This window comes from Culex quinquefasciatus, chromosome 1, assembly GCF_015732765.1.
Source record: "Culex quinquefasciatus strain JHB chromosome 1, VPISU_Cqui_1.0_pri_paternal, whole genome shotgun sequence".
Taxonomy (NCBI): domain Eukaryota; kingdom Metazoa; phylum Arthropoda; class Insecta; order Diptera; family Culicidae; genus Culex; species Culex quinquefasciatus.
Genome location: NC_051861.1, coordinates 14,872,689 through 14,894,787, shown reverse-complemented (window position 1 = coordinate 14,894,787; position 22,099 = coordinate 14,872,689). Strand labels below are relative to the sequence as shown.

At 36.3% G+C, this 22,099-nt stretch overlaps 1 protein-coding gene across 3 annotated transcripts in view; it reads right to left on the bottom strand.

Moving 5' to 3' along the window:
• LOC6033009 (dynein beta chain, ciliary) overlaps nt 1–11,763 on the bottom strand; it is a 33,366-nt gene extending 21,603 nt beyond the window's left edge. For all 3 annotated transcript variants that reach the window (XM_038252258.1, XM_038252266.1, XM_001843467.2), the window contains exons 1-6: nt 11,341–11,763; nt 2,423–2,593; nt 1,617–1,705; nt 1,085–1,421; nt 763–1,028; nt 3–701 (exon numbers count right to left, since the gene is read on the bottom strand). In XM_038252258.1, coding sequence (XP_038108186.1) covers nt 3–701; nt 763–1,028; nt 1,085–1,421; nt 1,617–1,705; nt 2,423–2,593; nt 11,341–11,646 — 1,868 coding nt within the window. In that variant the 5' untranslated portion in view covers nt 11,647–11,763. The remainder of the gene's footprint in view (nt 1–2; nt 702–762; nt 1,029–1,084; nt 1,422–1,616; nt 1,706–2,422; nt 2,594–11,340) is intronic.
• Between the last annotated feature and the right edge of the window lie 10,336 nt (nt 11,764–22,099).

Genomic DNA, 22,099 nt, shown 5'->3' with positions numbered 1-22,099 from the left:
ACGGATATTCCACCATGTTCAGGTCAGCCATCGGTTTGGCGATACGATCACGCAGCTTGTGGATCCACAGGATTGCTCCGGCAACTGGTGGAAATCCCGTATCAATTGGTATTCCTTCCAATCCGTGCTTTTCGTACGCTGCCACCCCTTCGTCGAAAAGTCTCTTCACAATGTTCAAGTCATTGTTGTACAAATGCACGATGTTGGCAATCTTGCATCGAATGTCCGTCAGGATCAGCGGTCTGTTCAGCAGGGTGCCCAAGATCTGCACCAACTTCATAAGCTGCTCCACGTTGAAGCACTCGTCGAATGCCAACACAAATTGTGCCGCCAGCTTCCTCTCCAGAATGTCAGTCTTCTCCTGATAGCGGGCACGATCCCGCTCGAAGCTTTTCTCGCTTGGATCGGGGTCCAGCGGGTCGTATTGAATCGATCCCCAGCGAAGGTACAGCTTGTTAAAGTCGTCAAACACCTCCTGAATTTTGCGAGAGATGGCACGCCCTCGCAGCCCACCGATTTCGACCTTCTCCAGCTTACGGAACTCCGTCGCCGTGTGGAAAATGTCCTTCACCTGACCCAGCCGGCCCAAAAACAGATCCAACCGACTGAAGATCGACTGCAGCTGAAACGTCCAGTAGGTTGGTTGCGTGTTGGACTGCCGAAAGTCGTCAAGCCGGGCACGGAACGAGTGAAATTGGTCTCTGTGAAATGCACGAAATGTTTAATAGGGAATTTAAAGGGAATGTCATGAAAAATTCTTACTTGTAGTACAACAAAATATCAATCACGTTGCTGACCTTGATCAGACACTCGTCCGGCTCGCCCTGGAACAACGAGCCCGGATCGAGACACTTGCACGCCTCCGTTATCATCATGTTGCTAACCATCTTGAACAGAATCATCATGCGGGCGTTCGTGCCGTAGTAGAACGAGTGTGCCCACAGTAGACACACGCAGTGTAACATCGGTGCGATCAGCTCGAGCGAATCGGTAAAGTCGGTACTCTCGAAGGTCTCAAAGTGCTTTCGCTGGGTGGGTTGTCAATCAGTTAGATGAAGAGTTCTAGAAACAACGGTAGACTTACCAATGGCTTTAGGTACAACGTGATATCATCCGCTTCGTGCACCGCCTGCACTACACTTTGAAACGTAGACTTGAACGACGAATAGTACACTGAATCGATACCCTCCAGGATGACCCCGATCTGTTTGACGCGTGGTTCCAACAGCTGGTTGTAGATGTTGCGCAGGTTGCTTTGGCGCGAATCCCAAAAGATGATCTCCTCTAGCGGGGACGGTTGGGCGCCGTCTTTGAACACCATCGAAGAGTCTTCCTTCAGGACATCGTTGATCTGGTACGCCCACTTGATGACGATTCCCTCGAGCGAGTTCTTCATCTTGAGCGAGCAACCGTCCAGATTTCTGTACGCGAGGGCGAAATCAATCAATGAATTCCGATAAGTACCTCAATTCTTCGCAATGGCAATGACCCAGTTGCCTTCTTCCCCACCCCCACATCAAAAGCAAGGCGAAAGGGGCGTGAAAAATTACCCTTTCCGGCTCTGGTGCATGGTTGTGTTCTCAATTACAGACCACCGTTTTTTTGGGAGTACTCACCCTTCGGCAACCTGCTGGCCAACGTTTTCCACCTCGCCGATCGAGATGGGCATCGGTAGCAGCGTTTGATTAATGATGTTACCCTTCACCTGGAAGGTTCGGGTCGGGGGGAATAATAGGAATTATTATTGAGATTTGATTTAGGGCCCAGCTGCTGGTCGTCGGCGGTCGGCGCCAGGTTGAGCCTATGCGAGGGCATCACGTTGGTTTGAAATATGGACTCGGTGTCAACCCTCAACTGAACACATAAAATTGAATCATTTTCCCTGGAGATTATAGGTACAATCGAAATAAAGTTTGTTTGATAACAATTTTGATTGTAAACAAATCTTTTGGATTCATTTTCATGAATACTCCATAAAATTCTACCGAGGGTTTCCCCCATCAGAAGCCTATTTTGGTTCGGAGCAAAACTTTCCCACAATTTGCCTGAACTGGCTTCACCGAGATATCTTCCACTGCCTGATGGTTAAGGTATTTCACCCTCAACATACCGACAACAACCTTTTAGTCCTTTTGCGCCACCACGTGGGGATTATTATTAGCGGTGAGCAAAAGTGGATTGTGCGCTGCGGCTAATGTCTTTTTCTCACGAAAATATGCCCTCACGTCGAGAGCCTTGAGGCGGAGAAATCGCTTTCCCATCTACTTCTAGAACTAATCTAGCTAAATTCGCACCTTTTTTACGTCTTTCTAGCGGAAAACGCTATCTCAGCTCACGATTTTCCGTAGACAAAGGCTGGACGGTCAACCTTGACACCGACGACCGACGCAGGGGAAGTAAAAACGGCCACCCGGCTAATTACCTCCGTAATGATGTTCCGCAGGTCTTGGAAGTGGCTGTCCACGTCCTTCTTGATGACGTCCGGCCAGCCGTCCTGGTTGCGCGGGTTGCTGATGATCGGGTAGAACACCTCGTCCACGATGACGGCCAGATCGTCGATCGGCCCGGCGGACAGGTCACCGTACATGATTTGCTGAGTAGAATTAATGAATAGCGGGAGGTTTAGTAAAAGTATGTTAGCATTAGATTCAGCAAGTTGGTGCGGTTAATCGACAACACCGACCAACAAAATTTTTGTGCGGGCTCAACTCGAGGGGAAGCATAACGTTTTGGGTCCCCAGAATTGTTTTTCTCCAAAATTTGTATGGAGAATTAGTGCGGTTCGCTATGGCATATGGCATGCAATTTTTGAATTGTATGCGACAGCGACGAACCGCCCTAATTCTTCATACAAACTTCGAAGAATGACCATTCGGCCCTGTATAATTATTTTTGAAAGATTCAAAGTGGATTCAAAACATCATGCTCCCTCTCGAGTTGAGCCTGCGCAATCATTTTTATCAATTTGTGTAGGTAATATTCTCGATTCCGTTCGAAAGATTAAAACATACACAAAGAATAGACATCATACGCGACTTCGAAAAAAAAAATGAAAATAAATAGAGTCAAGGACATTTTTCTGCATGGTTAGGGAGACCCAATTATTCAAAAAATGTAGCATTGTCTTTCGCTCTTAACCAATAAAAACGATAAGATGTAAATCAGAAGTGTTCCGGATTGGCTCACATTTAAGCTTATTAATCAAATAAAGCAGTTTTACCCAATAAATAGTGTCTGTCGATATATTTTCTCAAGCTTTTTTAGTTCAGCTAGTCAGAAAACGCAGTTCTTTAAGTAAACTCTATCTTGCTATCCAACAGTTTGACGCGTAATTACTGTATTGTTAAATTTAGTTTTTTTTTACAATTCCTGACGTGGATCTAAATTATCATGTTTGAACCCGAGCAGACGGAAACAACTTGGGAATAAAATTTTTTGATATTTGAAAATACTAGGCCAATAACATTTTATGTTATTTATAACAAGATTTGTTATTTGTCGCTATTATTTTTTTGTTATTGGATTGTTATTGTAATAACAGACTAATAACATTTTAAGTTATTCTTCGAACAAATCTTTGTTATTATTTTTTGTTATTAACAACTAATCCGATCATCCCAATGACAGTTGAAGTTATTCTTCCATAACAAAAACATTGTATTCCAAAGTTGGTTTGGCTTTCACACAATATCAGACCAATAACAAATTTTCAGCGCCGTACCTAGGGGTTGGCGCAGTTGGCGACTGCCAAGGGCGCCAGCCCTTGGGGGGCGCCCAAATCGGTGATTGTACTATTTTTTATGTCAGTCATAGCATCCTCATTACGTATTTAAAACAGATAGGGCGCCAAAATATAAAGTTAAATTACAAATAACTAGATAATTTGGTTTAACATATAAAAAAATGATTTAGAAGCGTCAAAATCAATTGTATGAATATTTCTATCTAAGTGTTCTTGAAATTTTTTAATAAACGCTTAATTTATTTCATCATCAAAGAAGGGCGCTCAAGTGGCACAAAGTTCAAGAAGTTCTAGAATAAATACAGCATTAAAGTTTGGACCGTTATAAAATGAAGTTTTTGCAATTCCGTCGTGAAACTACTTACTTTTCCTGTCATTCTTGAACGACGAAATAGCCTACTTTTCTGTACCAAAAATAACAGAATCGAATAGCAACACTTTTCAAAATAAATGCTGAAAAGTTCTACTTTTCAGCACTTGTTTCGAAAAGTAACACTTTTCAACATTTTTTTGATTTGAACGATGTATTGACAAAATACATGAAAATTTGACATAAAATTTCACTCAGTATGTGTTTTTTTTTGGAATTGCAAAAAATGTTGTATGGAACTCGTTGCTAAACTTGATTTTTTCAGCACTCTTCGTATTTATCCAACTCGGTGAACCTCGTTGGATAAATGTACGACTTGTGCTGAAAAAATCCTATTTTTGCAACTTGTTGCATAAACTACTATTAAGCCATACCTTCCAGACTATAAAAATGTCCAACTATATGTTATTTTCACGTTAACTTGGTTGTGAATCAAAATCCGCAAAATTCAGAAAATTTTGGTCATATTTTAAGCTTCTTTGAAATAAGAGTACTTTTAACAATTGAACATTTACTTTTCTTTTGAAATTCTGTCATTCTCGAGATTTAAAAAATGGGCTTTGAAATAGTTTCAGCACCATTTCTCTTTTATAAGCAACCTCGTGCATTGAAATTTCCCTAAGCTTTTTCGAAATACTAGATTTTTGAAATAGACAAACTGCTGTAAATTGTAAATAATGGTTTTCAGAGCACACATGCTGCTCTGATCATCAGTTTTTCAGTTTAAGCATAACCGGTGTTGAAAAATTGCTACACTCACAGATTTTTCTGCGAGATTCGGCAGAAATTTGCCGAAAGTCTTATTTACACAATTACACATTTACTTTTTGAATCTTCTAAAAAACTCTGATAATGAGAATCTATTCAAACTATTATTATCTGGAAAATGATTTTCAGTTAAAAACAAACAAATAGTATTTTATCAAGGTTTAAAAATATTTATAAAGTTTTACTTTTAAAAAATAATAACTTTGAAGAATATGGAATTCAATTTTATGAATTAAAAATAAATGAAAAAAATACAATTGAAAAAAAAATCAATGCAAAACATAATCTAAAAAATAAAATCATAAAAAATATTTCCAAGCATCTTATTGGCGAATCAATAAAAATGAATAAAAATTTCTTATCTTCATATGTTTTACCGAATTATTATTATTACCATTAAAATAAGTTTCATCATGAATTGAGATAGATTTGGAATGATTTTTAATTGATTTTTTCGAAATTTGGTTCTGCCGCTGCATATTGAAAAATTACACTTATTGCTTTTTTTTATTTTGAAGAAGGATTTTTATCTTTTTTTCTAATCACACCGAAATGAAATCCAATGCCAAATCAGCTAAATATTTTACGAATCCGGGAAAATTCTTTGCTTATACAATCAGATCAATACTAGATTAAATTAAATTATGCATGCTTAAAACATATCAAATTTGCATAAATTTTGGCAAAATTATCAGGATTGAGCATTCAAACCCTGCTTTCATTATCAATTTTATGAAATCTGAGAAAATATTAAGCCAATTTAATTCTTACAATAAATTTTCCATTCAACCTACCTTACTTATTTTGAAAAATAAATTATAAAAAAACTGTTATTCTGATTTAAACCATTTAACCACATTTAGGTCTCCAATTGGGTGCTAAAACTAAGCCAAATTAGGGATATTATTGTGCACAACGATAAAGCTTTGTTTCCTGAGCTCAATGAACCTTTGTACGACCGCAAAGGATTTAAAATGGATTTTTAAATTAAATTTCTGAAAATTAATTTCGCGGACCTTCTTGTCAGAAAAAGGTCCTACTTGATAATTCTTTCCATGGGGACCTTAGTTGATCCATCGTAAAATACTGGCTAGCCAATTTTTGTTGCATTAAAATGAAACAAAAATGATCAGAAATGAGCAATTCTCTACCAAAACCGGAAATGGATTTTATTTGTATTTTTTGATTTGGCTCAAACTTTGTGGGGGCCTTCCCTGTGACCAAATAAGCTATTTTGTGTCATTGGTTCACCCATACAAGTCTCCATACAATTTTTGGCTGCTGTCCATACAAAAATGGTATGTAAATATTCAAACAGCTGTAACTTTTGAGTGAATTTTCTGATCAATTTGGTGTCTTCGGCAAAGTTGTAGGTATTGTTGAGGATTTTTGAGAAAAAATAGGTACACGGAAAAAAAAAATTTGCAGATTTTTTTATCAACTATTTTTTTTACTAAAACTCAATTTCCCAAAAAATGTAGTTTTTGATTTTCGAGATTTTTTTATATGTTTTAGGGGACTAAAATCCCCTAAAACATATAAATTTTTATTTTTTAATGCAAAATTGAATTTGCAATCGAAAAGTACTTTACAATTTTTTTGATAAAGGGCTTCGTTTTCAAGATATAGCCACCGAAAGTTTGATTTTAGCAAAATATTTGCAGTTTTTCGATTTTTAAAAATAGTGACCATGAGCGACCATTTCTAAATTTTTTTTTGAAAAGTTCAGAAAATTTGCTATAAAATTGTCTAAGAGACATTGAAGATTGGACTTCGGGTTGCTGAGATACAGCCGCTTAAGGTGAAGCCGTTGATCATTTTCGAAGAAAATTGATCATCACTATAAAATATTCTGTATTAAATTAAATTTAACGAATTTCTGTACCAAAATGAATCAGCATGTGCCGGTTGTTGCCTTCTTGAAGACACTGAAAGAATTTTTGATCTAAATCAATTGTGTTTCAAAATTTATATAATTTTGTGGTACAATCATTAACGTCCTGGTTGGCAATCATTGATTAATGACGATTTCCATAACTTTACAAGGAATGGGATAATCGTTACCAAAAGGAATCAGCATGTGTAGGGCACTATTCTAAACAACTTGTTGAAGGAATTTTGTCAAAATATTGAAAGCGACGCAAAATTTATAACTTTGAACGAAAAATCATGACAATGATGGAAGTCTTCACGTTAAGGTGAAGCCGTTGATCATTTTCGAAGAAATTTGATCATCACTATAAAATATTCTGTATTAAATTAAATTTAACGAATTTCAGCACCAAAATGAATCAGCATGTGCTGGTTGTTGCCATCTTGAAGCCACTGAAGGAATTTTTGATCTAAATCAATTGTGCTTCAAAATTTATATAATTTTGTGGCACAGTCATTGACGTCCTAGTTGGCAATCATTGATTAATGACGATTTCCATAACTTTACAAGGAATGGGATAATCGTTACCAAAAGGAATCAGCATGTGTAGGGCACTATTCCAAACAACTTGTTGAAGGAATTTTGTCAAAATATTGAAAGTGACGCAAAATTTATATCTTTGAACAAAAATCATGACAATGATGGAAGTCTTCACGTTAAAGAAAAAGAAACACGAAAATTGAAGTTTTCTAAGACTCACCAAAAAAACCCACCATTTTCTAATGACCATGTCTCAGCAACTAATGGTCCGATTTTTAATGATAATACATGAAACATTCGTGAAATTTGCCGATCTTTTCGAAAAAAGTATTTTGAAAAAAATTAAATCAAGACTAACATTTTAAAAGGGCCAAACATTGTTTATTACGCCCAATGTTCCAATTCCTCAACAATACCTACAACTTTGCCGAAGACACCAAATTGATCAGAAAATTCACTCAAAAGTTACAGCTGTTTGAATATTTACATACCATTTTTGTATGGACAGCAGCCAAAATTGTATGGAGACTTGTATGGGTGAACCAATGACACAAAATAGCTTATTTGGTCATAGGGAAGGCCCCCACAAAGTTTGAGTCAAATAAAAAAATACAAAAAATAAAAATGGTCGAAATCGGCCGATTTCGTAGAGAGTTGCTCAAATGGTTTTTAATCGTGTTTTTCACAGTTTTACATAAAAAATTTCATAAGGCATCAGGGCCCTATTGCAATTATACTATCAAAATTAATTGAAGCAATAATTGAAAAATAACCTAAATTTACTAAAATGCTTGTATATTTGGGTGGGGCGCCGAATTGATGCTTCGCCAAGGGCGACGTGAACCCAAGGTACGGCTCTGCAAATTTTGTTATGATAACAACAACCGTAATTAAATCCTGATGCAAAAATTGATTTTTCAAGACGATTCCATAACAAATTCTGTTATTTTAACAGTATTTGTTATTGAAATGGCATGAATTTTGTTATTATCGTCTGCCCGGGAAAAACACACGTGCTCATGTTTATGGTTACATTTTTTTATGAAAAAATATAGGCACGAAAGTTTCTCGATAAATTTGTCCGCAAAAATACAAAAGTGACATGTGGAGGAATGAATAGGAGCATTATTGTAACATAGTTTAAAGTGTACGAGGATATGGTAGATGTTTGCATTAATCAAAACATGATATTTCTGTAGTACGATGTAGCGGAACGCTCAATTTATCACTACAATCGTTACACAAAAAATATTCATTAAATGGAGGGAATTGAATAGCGATCCACTGATAACTGCAACTTCTGATTTAGCTGGAATGTCATTCGAATTCGATAAAGTACACTCAATCGATCGTGCTTTTATGAAATTTGTTGTATCTCATTTGGTGCCGTATCAAATTTTTGGCTGACATGGTTGATGTACTTGTGCAGCAGCTAGGCGGTTAAGAAAGAGAACTTTATCCATTATATTTGCATCGAAATGAAAAAGCAATAATTCTTGTGCCCAGATTGAACAAACCCGCACCATCCATCTTTATCAGAGGTGGGCAAAAAAGAGCGAGCCGCTCAAAGAGCCAGTTCATTAAAAAGAGCGAACGAACCATGGCTCATAAAAAAAGAACTACGGTTCTTTTTTGAACTTCGGTCTTTTGAAATATCCAAGAGTTAACAGAATATATTCTCTAAATAAAACATCAGCATAAGTTCAATGTTGGCAGCAATTTCAAAATTAATAGCAATATTTCCCAAAATCTTGGAATAATGTTTGGACGCCTTTCAATTATTCGAAAGTTTAGGTTCGAGTAGAAATCTTGACAGAGACCACCAAAACCTAGAATCACACTTTTCTTAAAAATAACCATTTGATCCATATTTTGAAAAAAGCGAAAGAGCTGTTCAAAAGAGCGGCTCTTTTTAATGAGCGAACAAAAATGAGCGGCTCCTAAAAAAGAGCGGTTTTGCCCACCTGTAGTCATAACTGATCCTTTTGACCTAATAAATTGAAATGAAATAACCTGACTACAACTGATCAAGCAACGATAGCAAAAAATCACCTCAACTCATTCTGTATGATTGCTGACGAATCGAGACTGAACTTGGGCGATGGGGGGAGTTGCTCAACTAAGCAACGTTTACCTTGCGGAAGGAAAATTGTACTAAGTTTCTGAAGGATTTAATTTAAATTTGTCATCGAGTCAAAAGAGCATGAACGCCAGCACATTTTGTCTCGCGGTCAACCACACAGATATGCTGCTGCACTGCCTGGACCGAGTTTGCCCCCTGAACCAAAGTGCACTCCAGGCGCTGCTTGATGCGTGCTTGCAGTTTCAAGTGAACTTGACACTCGCCCGGTTGATTGGCGGTTTCCACAGTGATGTGACATCACAAGTTGGTGTTGTCTGGCCTGGCTCTGGCGTTTATAGACGACAGTCCAAACAAACTGGGCGAGTTTATCGAACCTGTCAGCTGTTGGACTTTGTTGGGGTAGCGTTGGTAGAGTTGTTTTTGTTTATGCTCTGTGCTTGATGTGAACTCAATTCATTAGAATTGGGAAATAATGTAATAAAATGTTTACCATATTTAGTGTACAGTTAACCGCAGCGAAGCAGGACGTCAACCTTGCAAGCGACGATAGATAATTTCGATAACAGATGTTTGCAAAAAGTCCCGTATGCATTATCTCGATTTTTGCTAGTTGTTTTTTTTTTTTGAACCTCGGTATTTTCAGTCTTGGTTTTGACTTATAATAGGAATTATTAAAAATTAAAAAAATAAATTTGAAATAACAAGGTATTTATATTTACATGAAAAAAAAATGAGTTTGAAAGTGCATTTAACGCTTTCCCAGTTGTGTTGCAATCATTAGTATTTAAAATATTAAAAAAAATATTTCAATATATATCAATACATAGACGAACTTTTTTTCTCATCCAAAAAAAAACTTGTAACATTACTGTGAAACGGAATTTCACAAAAAAAAAAACAAAATTTTTTGGTCGATCCCAGACACGCTAAATATGATTTGAACGCAGGGAAATACATTTTAATATGTTTTCAGTTTAAAAGTCGTCTATTTCCAAAGTCAATATTTAAAAAACAACTCCAACTTCAAGAAATATATTTTTTGCAATTCCGTCTTGAAACTTTCTACTTTTCCTGTCATTCTCGCGTGACGAAACAGCCTACTTTTATCTACTAAAAATAACAGAATCGAATAGAAACACATTTCAAAACAAATGCTGAAAAGTTCTTCTTTTCAGCACTGAAATGGATGCTGAAAAGTTGAACTTTTCAGCACTAGTTTTGAAAAGTAATACTTTTCAACATTTTTTTGATTTAAACGATTTATTGACAAAATACATGGACATTCAGCATGAGCATGAGCATGAGAGATCACCCATGGTTGCCCCTCCGTTGCTGAACAGAACCGTAATATCCTTTCAGCACTACTGATCATAGGCTTCGACGATCTAGTAGTGTTTCCCTTATCAACAGCATGTATGAATGCGCTATTGACAAAATACATGGACATTCAACTTATAATTTCACTAAATGGGTGTTTTTCAGAAATGCAAAAAATGTTGTATGGAACTCGTTGCAAACCTTGATTTTTTCAGCACTTGTCGTATTTATCCAACTCGGTGAACCTCGTTGGCTAAATGTACGACACGTGCTGTAAAAATCTTCTTTTTGCAACTTGTTGCATAAACTACTATTCCAATTTTCCCCATTATCTTTCGATTGCTAATTCTAGTTTTTTTTCTTATGAAAAATCGAAAATATTGATTTTGGAAAAAAAAACATTCATTGATGCAAAGTGAACAGTACAGTCTTGAACTTGACTGAGCCTTTTTAGAAGGGTTCTGCTACCCCTCAAAAACGTGTGTCGGTTGCCATGTGTTCGAAATTGATACAAACAAGTTTTCATAATTAAAACAAACAACTCCGTTCCGGATTGCCGTAAGAATTTCATTTCACTTTGCTTGGTATTTTTTCCGATTCATTGAATATCATTTAGTTCAATTTAGACGAGCTGAAATCAAACCAACCTCCCTGATGTTGTCAATGTCCAGCACCGTCTCGCAGATCTTCACGAAGAAGCACCGCTTGCCCTTGCTGGTCGTGGGAAAATAATGCGTCGGAATCAGCGCCCCGGCGTTGCTCAACGTGACGATCAACCGGCGGACCGGCGCCCGCTTGACCCACTCCATCACGATCATCTTGAGCTCTTCGTTGCCCATCAACTTTTGCCACTTTTCGTCCTTCAGCCGCATCGTCTTCAGCACGTAACTGCCGACGAACGCCGCACAAGGATCTTCCTTCTGCTCCTCCTTTTTCTTCTTTTCGTCCCCCATTTTTGGGCGCACTTCCGGTATATCTTGGATCCTTCTTCCTTCAGTCAAAAATCACTCAAGTTGCACAAAAATGTCACTTTCTTTCCACTGCGAAAAAAACGATCCAGTCACGGCCAACTTTGTTGGCGCAATGAAGTCCTTGCTACGCCGCGGAGTCCTGCCAACCAAGGTTCAGGAAGGAACTCAACGAAACAAGCACACACACACACACACCCGTTCACGCTAAACTTTCGTTAATTTTCAACGCCTACCCTGTTCATGGGGAAGCGCGGCGGCGGGAATCGATCATACAAGTACCAGGTACGAGGTGTCTTGCCGCTGTTGCTGGTAACTAACGTGATTTCAAACACGTGGAGTTGGTTCAGTTCGAGTAAAAGTTTTCCCACCGTACTGGGAAAATAAAGAGTGTTTCGAAGTGCCACAATGTCGGAAGTACCGACATGTTGGGTAGGTTTAGCGAATTGTTTTTTTTTTGTCGTACGTGCATTTTGGGCCAAATTGAGTTAAGAACGACATTTTGTGCAGCGCACAATGCCTTACATTTTGACCTTTACAGATCCCCAAAATTCGATTTCAATCCTGAGTTATTCAACGAAATCCGAAAAAACTCCGTGCATTTTTGTTTCTTTTCATATGAAAGTAGTTTCAATCTTGCCGTGCTGTTTTGTCACTCCCTGAAAATTGATGTAAGTGCGACAACTGGCCAAAGGGATTTCAGGTCAGAACGCGTTTGACGCACGTGCAAGTGAGACAACCGTAAACATTTGTAATTATAACACCAGCAACCAACTTCAAACAAAAACTTCGAGCCAATGCACACAATGCCCAACAAAACCTGTTTGTTATTGTTTACATTGCGTGCTTTCGTTTTTGTTTATTCAAGGTCAAACATTAAAACGCGTTTTTCTCGGAACGTCGAAATGGCGGGTGCGACAAGATAGCACGACGACGTCGATTTGTTAATATCCAATAAATTCGCAAATGTTCAAAAAACATTGTAAGCATTAAGATTTTCGATAAAGTTGGCAAAAACGTTCAAAAACATTGAATTTCTAATGCATCTTCATTTAACCCAAAGAAAAATCCAAAAACTCACCGGTTTAGAAACATTGTTTAGGGCCATTATTTTGACATAATTAAAAATCCTTTTGAAAAGATTGGTAATACCCGACTAAGCAAAATATATATTTGAATATTTAGCATTCTTCCCAATTCTCACAAGTAAAAAGTGTTGAATAAGTTTAATTTCAATTATTTATATCAGGAGTGCCCAACCTTTTGGCCCTGCGGGCCAGATCTGATTTTTCTAAAACAGAGGCGGGCCGGAACTATTGTTGGTGAATGTAAAAAACAGTAAACATTTTTTTCATAAAATTTATTCTTATAGGTTTATTCAAAAAAAAAAAAAAAAAACAAATACATAAACAAGTGTTGTTGGATTTAAATAAGTTTTTTGAAGAAAGAAATGCAAAGATTACTTTCAAAGATATATTTATTTAATTTACTTTTATTTTGTTTTGGACAAAATTGTATTTTAATTGTTTTAGTCGATTGAAATTGAATTCCCTGACATTATTAATTAAAAAAATATCAAAATTTCGTCATTGCATGTTTTTATTCAAGTTTGAAAAATTAATGAGAAAAAATAAAAATTATTAAAACGAAATTTGGATTCAAATCTTCTCTACGAAAAAACCATTTTTGCGTTGTTGTGCACCTTTATTCAAATATTTTACAACACATTTCAATTTTTTTTAAAGACATGAAATCAAAAAACAAATATATATCTGATTCATCATTCTTCAAATTTTTAAGAGTTATTGATGAGTATGAAAAAATGCAATCTGATTTCTTAACTTCTTTAGTTAGTTTTTTTTTAATATTTGAAGCGATCTTTATTTTCAATATGATTAATTTGCCTTTTTCAAGCTTTCTCCCAGCAAAAATTTATCATTAAAAAGTTGCTCTGAAAAAAAATTAATTAAAATCCTCAAAAAAGAAACTGTTGAATTAGAAATAAAAACAGCCAAAACTTTGAGAAATTACAATTCAATGTCTTTTGAAATCTTTTTGCATAGGTATTTTTCAAGTTTAATAAATATTCTGATAACATCAATATTGAAATAATAAGAGTGAAATTCAAGCATAATGAATGTTTCGATGTGAAATAAAATCATTTCAAAAAATATAAAGTCATAATCCAAACAAACATTGAATTAGCAACATTGTATGTCAAAAGCAAAATAAACAAATAATTGTTTTGTTATAATATCTGAAAAATTGATCTCAAGATATTTTTTTTTATTAAGACACTCAATTAATTTATTGAATATTTTATTAAGGGCAGGTCATAGAATTATTTTGAAAAGCCGTCGTGGGCCGGATGAAATGGCTTCACGGGCCGGATCCGGCCCGCGGGCTGGACGTTGGGCAGGCCTGATTTATATATTTGCAAACGATATAAACAATCAAAAATTCATTATTCTGAAAAAGATGGATTAAAATTTCATTGAAATAAAAAAAAACTAAGTTGAAGTATTATTTAATCATTTTTTCAGTTTTTTTATGAAGATTTGATAAAATCAAAAATCAAAAGAGTTCATAGTTGAATTAATTTAAAAAAAAGTTTTTATTTAAAAAAAGTACTTTTTACGAATATTTTTAAAATTTCATAATGAATATTCCATTCCGTCTTGAATTATTTGCATAAAAAATGCGCATTTTAAGAATAAAGATAAAATACAAGAAATGTTTGCATAAAACAAAAACAAAAGAAAAAAACATAAATAACAAATCGAATAATTATTTATTAATAATGTAAAAACAACTAAACTCATTTCTCGGGTAAAAAACATGTCAAGGTACCTATTATCAGCACTTTGAAGTTCGTTTTAAAAAGCTCTGGATTTTAAAAGCGGTTATCAACTGAGATCTCGAGATAAATAAAAAAGAAGCAATCATTTTTTTTTGTTTTTCGAAATCGCCAAATCCGATAGAAATGTGACAGATTTTCAACATGACAACGATACGTGCTTTTTTCCACGCACGAATTGAACTATATTTACAATTCCAAAACAAATCGCAAAAATTCACCCCTCCAGACGGTTCCTCAGCAGAGAACCGAAAGTAATTTATTTTTACACTTCACAACTCTATAGAACTCTGCTTAATTCGCTGCGCTGCTCGATAGAGTCGGTGACTTTCAATGCCAGCGGAAACTCACTTTCACACGTGTTTGTGTGTATGTGTGTGTGTGCGCACAATGCATTCACCCACAGGTCTCCCACGGGGAGGCATCGCGGCGTTGTTGGACGGAAGAATGAACTTTTTCCGAGCTGCCAATTTTGCACTCCCTCACTTTAGCAGAACAAAAAAGGAAAGCCCTTTCGATGCAGTGCCCTGGGTTCAGAATGGTTTGCTGGTTGGTTTGGGCTGTGTGGCCAACCCTATTGTTGTTTGCAGGCAATTTTGTGGATTGAAAGGGGTAGATTTTTTTTTTCGTTTTACTTTCATCATTTTGTTAACATGCAAAAAAAGAGAATGTTTGTTGAGTTTTCCGAAAGTGACGAGGTGAGTGGATGGAAATTGATGTATTGTGAATGAAGGTATTTGTTTGTGGCTTGATGTTCAACTATTTAACTGATAGTGTTTGATTAAAGTTGATCGAAGAAAAACTAGAAGAGAAATTGGGGTGGGATTATGTGTCAAACTAACCAATAGAATTAATTTATTCATAAGTTGCGATCAAAATCAATCATCAACTTTTTTTTCTGCACGATGAACTGAAACAAACCCGACAAAAGACCATAAAACTCTCGTTTTGGCAATTACCACCCCATTTCCTGTTTATTTCCCCAAATAAAACAGCAGACATCCGCAACAGACATCCACAGTAGGTGACGAAAAATAGTTGGAGAAAGGAGTGGGTAAGAACAGGACCTGTAAACAAGGGTAACGGTGCTTTAGTTGAGTTAGGATCAAGCCTCCGTACTGACTGTAGGGCATATAAGTAGAAAACGGTTACAAATGGCAGTTGCTTTTCACCAGTACCAAGTAAGGTTTGTAACTAGGTACAGTATGTAAAAAAAGTATTTACACCCCTTGGGCACTATGCACATTTTGTGATGAAACATGTAAAAAATTTAAAGTTTGACAGGAACCTAGTACTACGTTTTGTTCAGAAACTCATGCCAAACATTTTGCTACAAAAAGCTCATGAAAAGATGATTTCTATAAAAAGTTATATAACAAATACTATTACGAAAATAAAAAGGTGCAAAAGTTTGTACACCTTTCGAAAAATTAACATAAATAATGTTATTTGTTGACAAATCACCATAAATCCAGTCTCCCAACTCCAAATAGGCATCCTTGACTGATTAAAAGAATTTGGATTGAATATAAAGTTTACTAACTACTTAGTATAAAAGTTTATATAACTCTGGAAATTCTATATAAAACTTATCTAAACTTAATTTTGCAAACTTTTAATTCAACTAAATGTCAATATATTACCATATAATTGCTAAATAAACATTTTGGAGTGGGTATAACACCGTTTTGGGGTATTTGTATCGATAGAATAGATTTTTCGTTGGAATTTCGTACCAACCCGGAATTACGTCGTAGGAAAATCCGCCGGCATCGAACCGGTCCACGATTCACAAGTTAACCTATGTGGAATCGGAAAGGGCATAAAATTTCCGATCTTTTGATACCCAAACATCTAGGTTTTCTTTAAAACCTACGTTTTTAAATACCTAAGCAAAAACGTTGTTATGGTTTCGTTTGAGCAACCTGCCAAAAATGTATGGAATTTCGTAATTTTTGTTCTCGTGGATCAAACTTACTTTTTGCCCAGGTATTTAAAAACGTAGGTTTTAAAGAAAACGTAGATGTTTGGGTATCAAAGATCGGAAATTTTATGCCCTTTCCGATTCCACATAGGTTGACTTGTGAATCGTGGACCGGTTCGGATGCCGGCGGATTTTCCTACGACGTAATTCCGGGTTGGTACGAAATTCCAACGAAAAATCTATTCTATCGATACAAATACCCCCAAAACGGTGTTATACCCACTCCAAAATGTTTATTTAGCAATTATATGGTAATATATTGACATTTAGTTGAATTAAAAGTTTTCAAAATTAAGTTTAGATAAGTTTTATATAGAATTTCCAGAGTTATATAAACTTTTATACTAAGTAGTTAGTAAACTTTATATTCAATCCAAATTCTTTTTTTAATCAGTCAAGGATGCCTATTTGGAGTTGGGAGACTGGATTTATGGTGATTTGTCAACAAATAACATTATTTATGTTAATTTTTGAAAGGTGTACATACTTTTTGCGCCTTTTTATTTTCGTAATAGTATTTGTTATATAACTTTTTATAGAAATCATCTTTTCATGAGCTTTTTGTAGCAAAATGTTTGGCATGAGTTTTTGAACAAAACGTAGTACTAGGTTCTTGTCAAACTTTAAATTTTTTACATGTTTCATCACAAAATGTGCATAGTGCCCAAGGGGTGTAAATACTTTTTTTACATACTGTAATGCAGGCACAACTGGAAAGAACTCTTTGAACAGCACTGTGCTTAATGTCGAACCCTGGTTTCTTTCTAGCACCTCTCGCAAATAACGTCTATGCGGTTATGCTGTGTTGGGTGCCAAATTGTGTGAGAAAAAAGGATGGACCTCTATTTTTCAGGACCAACTCGGCACCTTCCGACAGACATTGGGGAGGCGGTTAAATCTGGCCAGAACTACTTTACATAAGAAGAGGCCCCTTTTTCCCCCTCGTTACGTTACGGTATTTTAGGCTCATTTGGCAGGGCACTATCATCGTGGTCTAACTGCCCACACAGATTGCACTGCGGAACAGTTGCTTTTGGCCACGTGGTGTTGAACTTTGTTTCGAAATGGTTGTTTACTTTATCTGCTGAAATTTGCGGTACGAATTTTTAATTTTTATTTCTATTGTGATTATATATCATGGAAAACACAGCTCCACAAAGGAATAACCATTTTGTAATGTATGCTTAAGTGGCTCAAATCAGAACTGAAAACACTGTCGAACATGTGTAAACATAAACTAATTATTATGCAATCTGAAGTTCGTGCTCAGTACGGGAGGATTTCGTTTCACAAAGTTATGTTTATTAATTAGTGCATAGCAGACGAGTGAGGTTTCCCATTACTTTGCTCGATTCAGTGATCTGCAATGTTTTATAATTTTTAAAAACTATATGGTTTGATGAACATATTTTTACTTCTAAAACCTGAGGCTGTTGTACCAATAAACAAACAAAGTACAAATCACAGGAAAGCTGCACTGTGCTATCCGATGGAATACCGATGTTCATTTTCTATAAATTAAGTGGACACATTTTTTTGATGATTTGGAAATTGATTCAAGCTTAAATTCAAACTTCAACTTTAATTTCAAATAAGCTCGTGGAGAAAGCCATTTTTACAGACTTTAAAAAGCTTGATAAATCCCTTTCCCTCTATGACGTCCTTCTTTGGTAGGAAAAAAAAAATTCCAATGCCCAACCATTTCGCGCGTTCCCGGCGCCCATTACTCATTGTTAGTGATTAAAAGTTTCTTTACTCGATTAAATTGAAAGCAAACTAGCAAACACACTGGCAGCAAACTGGAACAGGAACGCCCTGCTTTCGCTCTGACTTCACCCGACTCCGTCGGAAGGCCACTTCTAACGACGTCGAAACGATCCTCAACCAGGAGCCCAGAACCAAACCACCAGAAAAGGTCGAGACTTGCAACCAAAATTGAAGCTATGAAAAAATCCATTCACAGTCAGTTACCCTCGCAGAATGTTGCCAACTTTTGCTTTTATTTTTTTTTTTTTTTGCAAACACTCAAAATTCAATTGTTTTGAGCTGTACTGAAATAAAAGAGTTTATTTTCGAAAAGCCAACTTTTGAGTGCATAAAGCTTCTTTCCCCCCTACAAACTACAACTATTCTCAACTGATGTACTGCATTGGTTGCGGCTTGGGGCTTGGGAAATCGTGAGGAAAAACCTCAAACTGGGCAACAACTACAAAAAATCAACTGCGACACAGACTCTGTGTGGAGTCCTAACGAAGAGTGAAAGAAAGAAAGGTTGAAAGTGTTTTTATGCATTTTATGGGGTACCTTTGTTTATTTTTGTTCAGACGGCTGGCTACCGGTTGGTTCACCCTGCTGGTTCTTTAGTTTGATAATTTTGAAGTGTTTTTCATTGTTTTTTTTTGCTTTTCTAAAGTAAAGCAGACTGAGTTTAACTAATTCAGTGTTTCACTGGTTACATTTTCCATTAAACGAGAGTATGATGCCAATATTATGATATTTGAGCAATTGCCTACCACACCCGGGAATGGATTTTATTTGTATTTTTTTATTTGGCTTAAACTTTATTCAAATTTAGCGAGCACAGCAATTTTTTAGTTTTTTTGGGGTCCTTAACAACTCCCCAAAGTTTGGAAACGATTGGTTTAGTCCTTTCTTTGCGCAAAGCGATTCAATTTTCTATGGAAATTTGTATGGGAAAAATATTTTTTTTGAATTTTGATATTTATAAAATCCACGTTTCGCATTGCACTAAAACCGGATTCCTATTTGGATGCTCTGGAATGTGCTCTACAACTTTCCCGAAGAGAGTATGATGCTAACTTGCTCCTATAAAAACATACAGCGTGTTCAAAACTCGTCTTAAACGTATTTTTTGATCGAAAATCACGTTTTAGACGAGTTTTGAGGACGCTGTATCTTTTTTCAGGGGCAAGCTAGCACCATACTCTCTTCGGCAAAGTTGTAGAGCACCTTCCAGAGCATCCGAATTTGAATCCGGTAAAGCATGAAACGTGGATTTTATAAATATCAAAATCCAAAAAAAAAATGGTTTTCCCATACAAATTTCCAAAGAAAATTTAATCGCTTTGCGCAAAGTGAGGACTAAACCAATCGTTCCAAAACTTTGGGGAGTCGTTGAGGGCCCCAAAAGAAACTGAAAAGTGCTGTCCTGGAAAATCGATTTTGATATTACACCCTACGGTCCATACAAAAAAGGTACGTAAATATTTGAATATCTGTAACTTTTCAAGGAATATTATGATCAATTTGGTGTCTTGGCCAAAGTTGCAGGTATTTATGAGGACTGTTCATAATCAAAACAGCTACACGGAAAACAAATCTTGCCAATTTTTTATTCATTTTTTTTTTTTTCATCAAAACTCAATTTCGTTCAATTGTTTTTTTATTATTTTCTAGATCTTTTGGAATGTGTTAAGGGGGGAAAAATAGGTTCAACCCCCATTTTTTAATGTTTTTCACAAATTTGCAATCGAAAAGTAGGGGAACTATACCCTGTCTCAGCCTTTTACTATTATCGGCCTAGCAGCACTTTAATCATGAATATAAGCTTAAATACATTGTTTTTGACTGTTCCAAAGTAAAAAATAGCTCAAATAAAAGTGCAAAAAAAAACTCATCATTTTTGATACATCTGAAAATGTTGATTTAATAGCGAAAAGTGGCGCAAGGTATATTTCCCCTACTTTACCGATTTTTTGATAAAGTGCCTCGTTTCCAAGATATACACCCAGAACTGGGCATCGGCATACGAGAGGATAAAGAGCACGATTCGGTAGTAAAATGGTACTGTGTGCGGACGGAGAGGATAAATCCCGAAATTACCGAGAGTACTTTACTCATAGGATGAACTGTTCTAATGAATGAATGAACACGCGAGAGGACTAAACTCTCGCTATATATCACTTTCCTCACGTTTCTTTTCGTGAGGACTATCCCCTCGTTCTTTAACTTTGGGTGTAGCCACGAAAAGTTTGATTTCAGGTATATATTGCTATACAATTCTCTAAGAAGAGACATTGAAGATTAAACCTCTGGTTGCTGAAACACAGCGGCTTCAAGAAAAAGAAATAGGAACATTTAAGTTTTCTACACCCAGAACTGGGCATCGGCATGCGAGAGGATAAAGAGCACGATTCGGTAGTAAAATGGTTCTGAGTGCGGACTGAGTGGATAAATCCCGAAGATTACCAAGTACTTTACTCATGGATTCATCTTCAAAAAAAAGTTCATCTATCAAAAAAAAAGTACCGGTACCGAGACTAGAACCCAAGACCTTCGGAATATTGAACCGTGCCTTTGCCGTATGGGCAACCATGGTTCGGTGACTAAGTGGTGGTCGTTAGTCCATATAAGCCACTCATAGGATGAACTGTTCCAATGAACGAATGAACACGCGAGAGGACTTTACTCTCGCAATATAGCACTTTCCTCACGTTTCTTTTCGTGAGGACTATCCTCTCGTTCTTTGACTTTGGGTGTAGTCTTGATAAAAAGAATACAAATATTGTTTTCGAAAAGATCGGGTTTCGGATCGGAAGGTCACAATTTGCAACAATATGTGCAATCATGATAACCAAAATATGAACGCGGAATCTTGTTAAAATTTGAGTATTTAATTTAAAAAAAAACCTAAAACAATTAAAATGCATACCACATTTCAATTCGTTTGATAATCATTTTGAAATGTATGAAAATTTGCGATTAAAAAAAGAAGTGTTCTGTGATAACTTTAGTTTGTAATAAAAAATGTGCAGGTGGTTATGTTACCCATGACCAGTATGACAAAGAACTTTGCAATATGGTTGTTGAAATTTTTGATTGCATTTTCCGGTCCAAACTTCCCCATGATTCCCTTATAATTACACAAAACAATTTCGTGGCCCTGAAAAAGACTGTTTGATTTGAAATGTTTTAAGACATAATATCATCGTCCTATCGAACTAAGGGGACGGAAATTGCAAGTGAAGCTGAAATAGAAATCAATCAACTTTCCCTCACCACTCGAAAGTTACCAAGATTCGGAAATGTTTTTGCAAGGCTGTTGCAAGCAATCGGCGACAGCAAAGTAAATTAACAGCTAACATTAAAACTGCCCTTTTCAGGGCCCTAGTTGATTACGAAATAGTTTCTAAATTCCAGAAACAAATTTTCGCAGCGGAACATAACAATTTGCAACGCAGTAATCGATTTATTAATTCCTGCCTAAAATAAACAATTTATGTTAACTGCTTAACTTCTGATAATGACCAAAAATGCAACTTTTCATGTCCAGTATCAAAAACCATAAAGTCCATATTGCCCCAACTATTATGGTTCGGCAAATGTCCCCCCATCGGAACATCCCAGGGGACTCCGAACACTCCAGGTGGTGGCCAATTCCAATTATCGACTCCTTCTAATGCCAGCTGACATGTATTGGCTGGTCCATGTCGTCTGCTACCGGCCGAGTTTTGTTGGTTTAGATCGGGCACGTATGCCTCGCCTCTTTGCACCCATTCTCCTATACCTCCTTATTCGCTTTTTGCCTCGTCGACGATCTGAAAATTATGAGGTGGAGTGGGGGTAATTTAAGATAC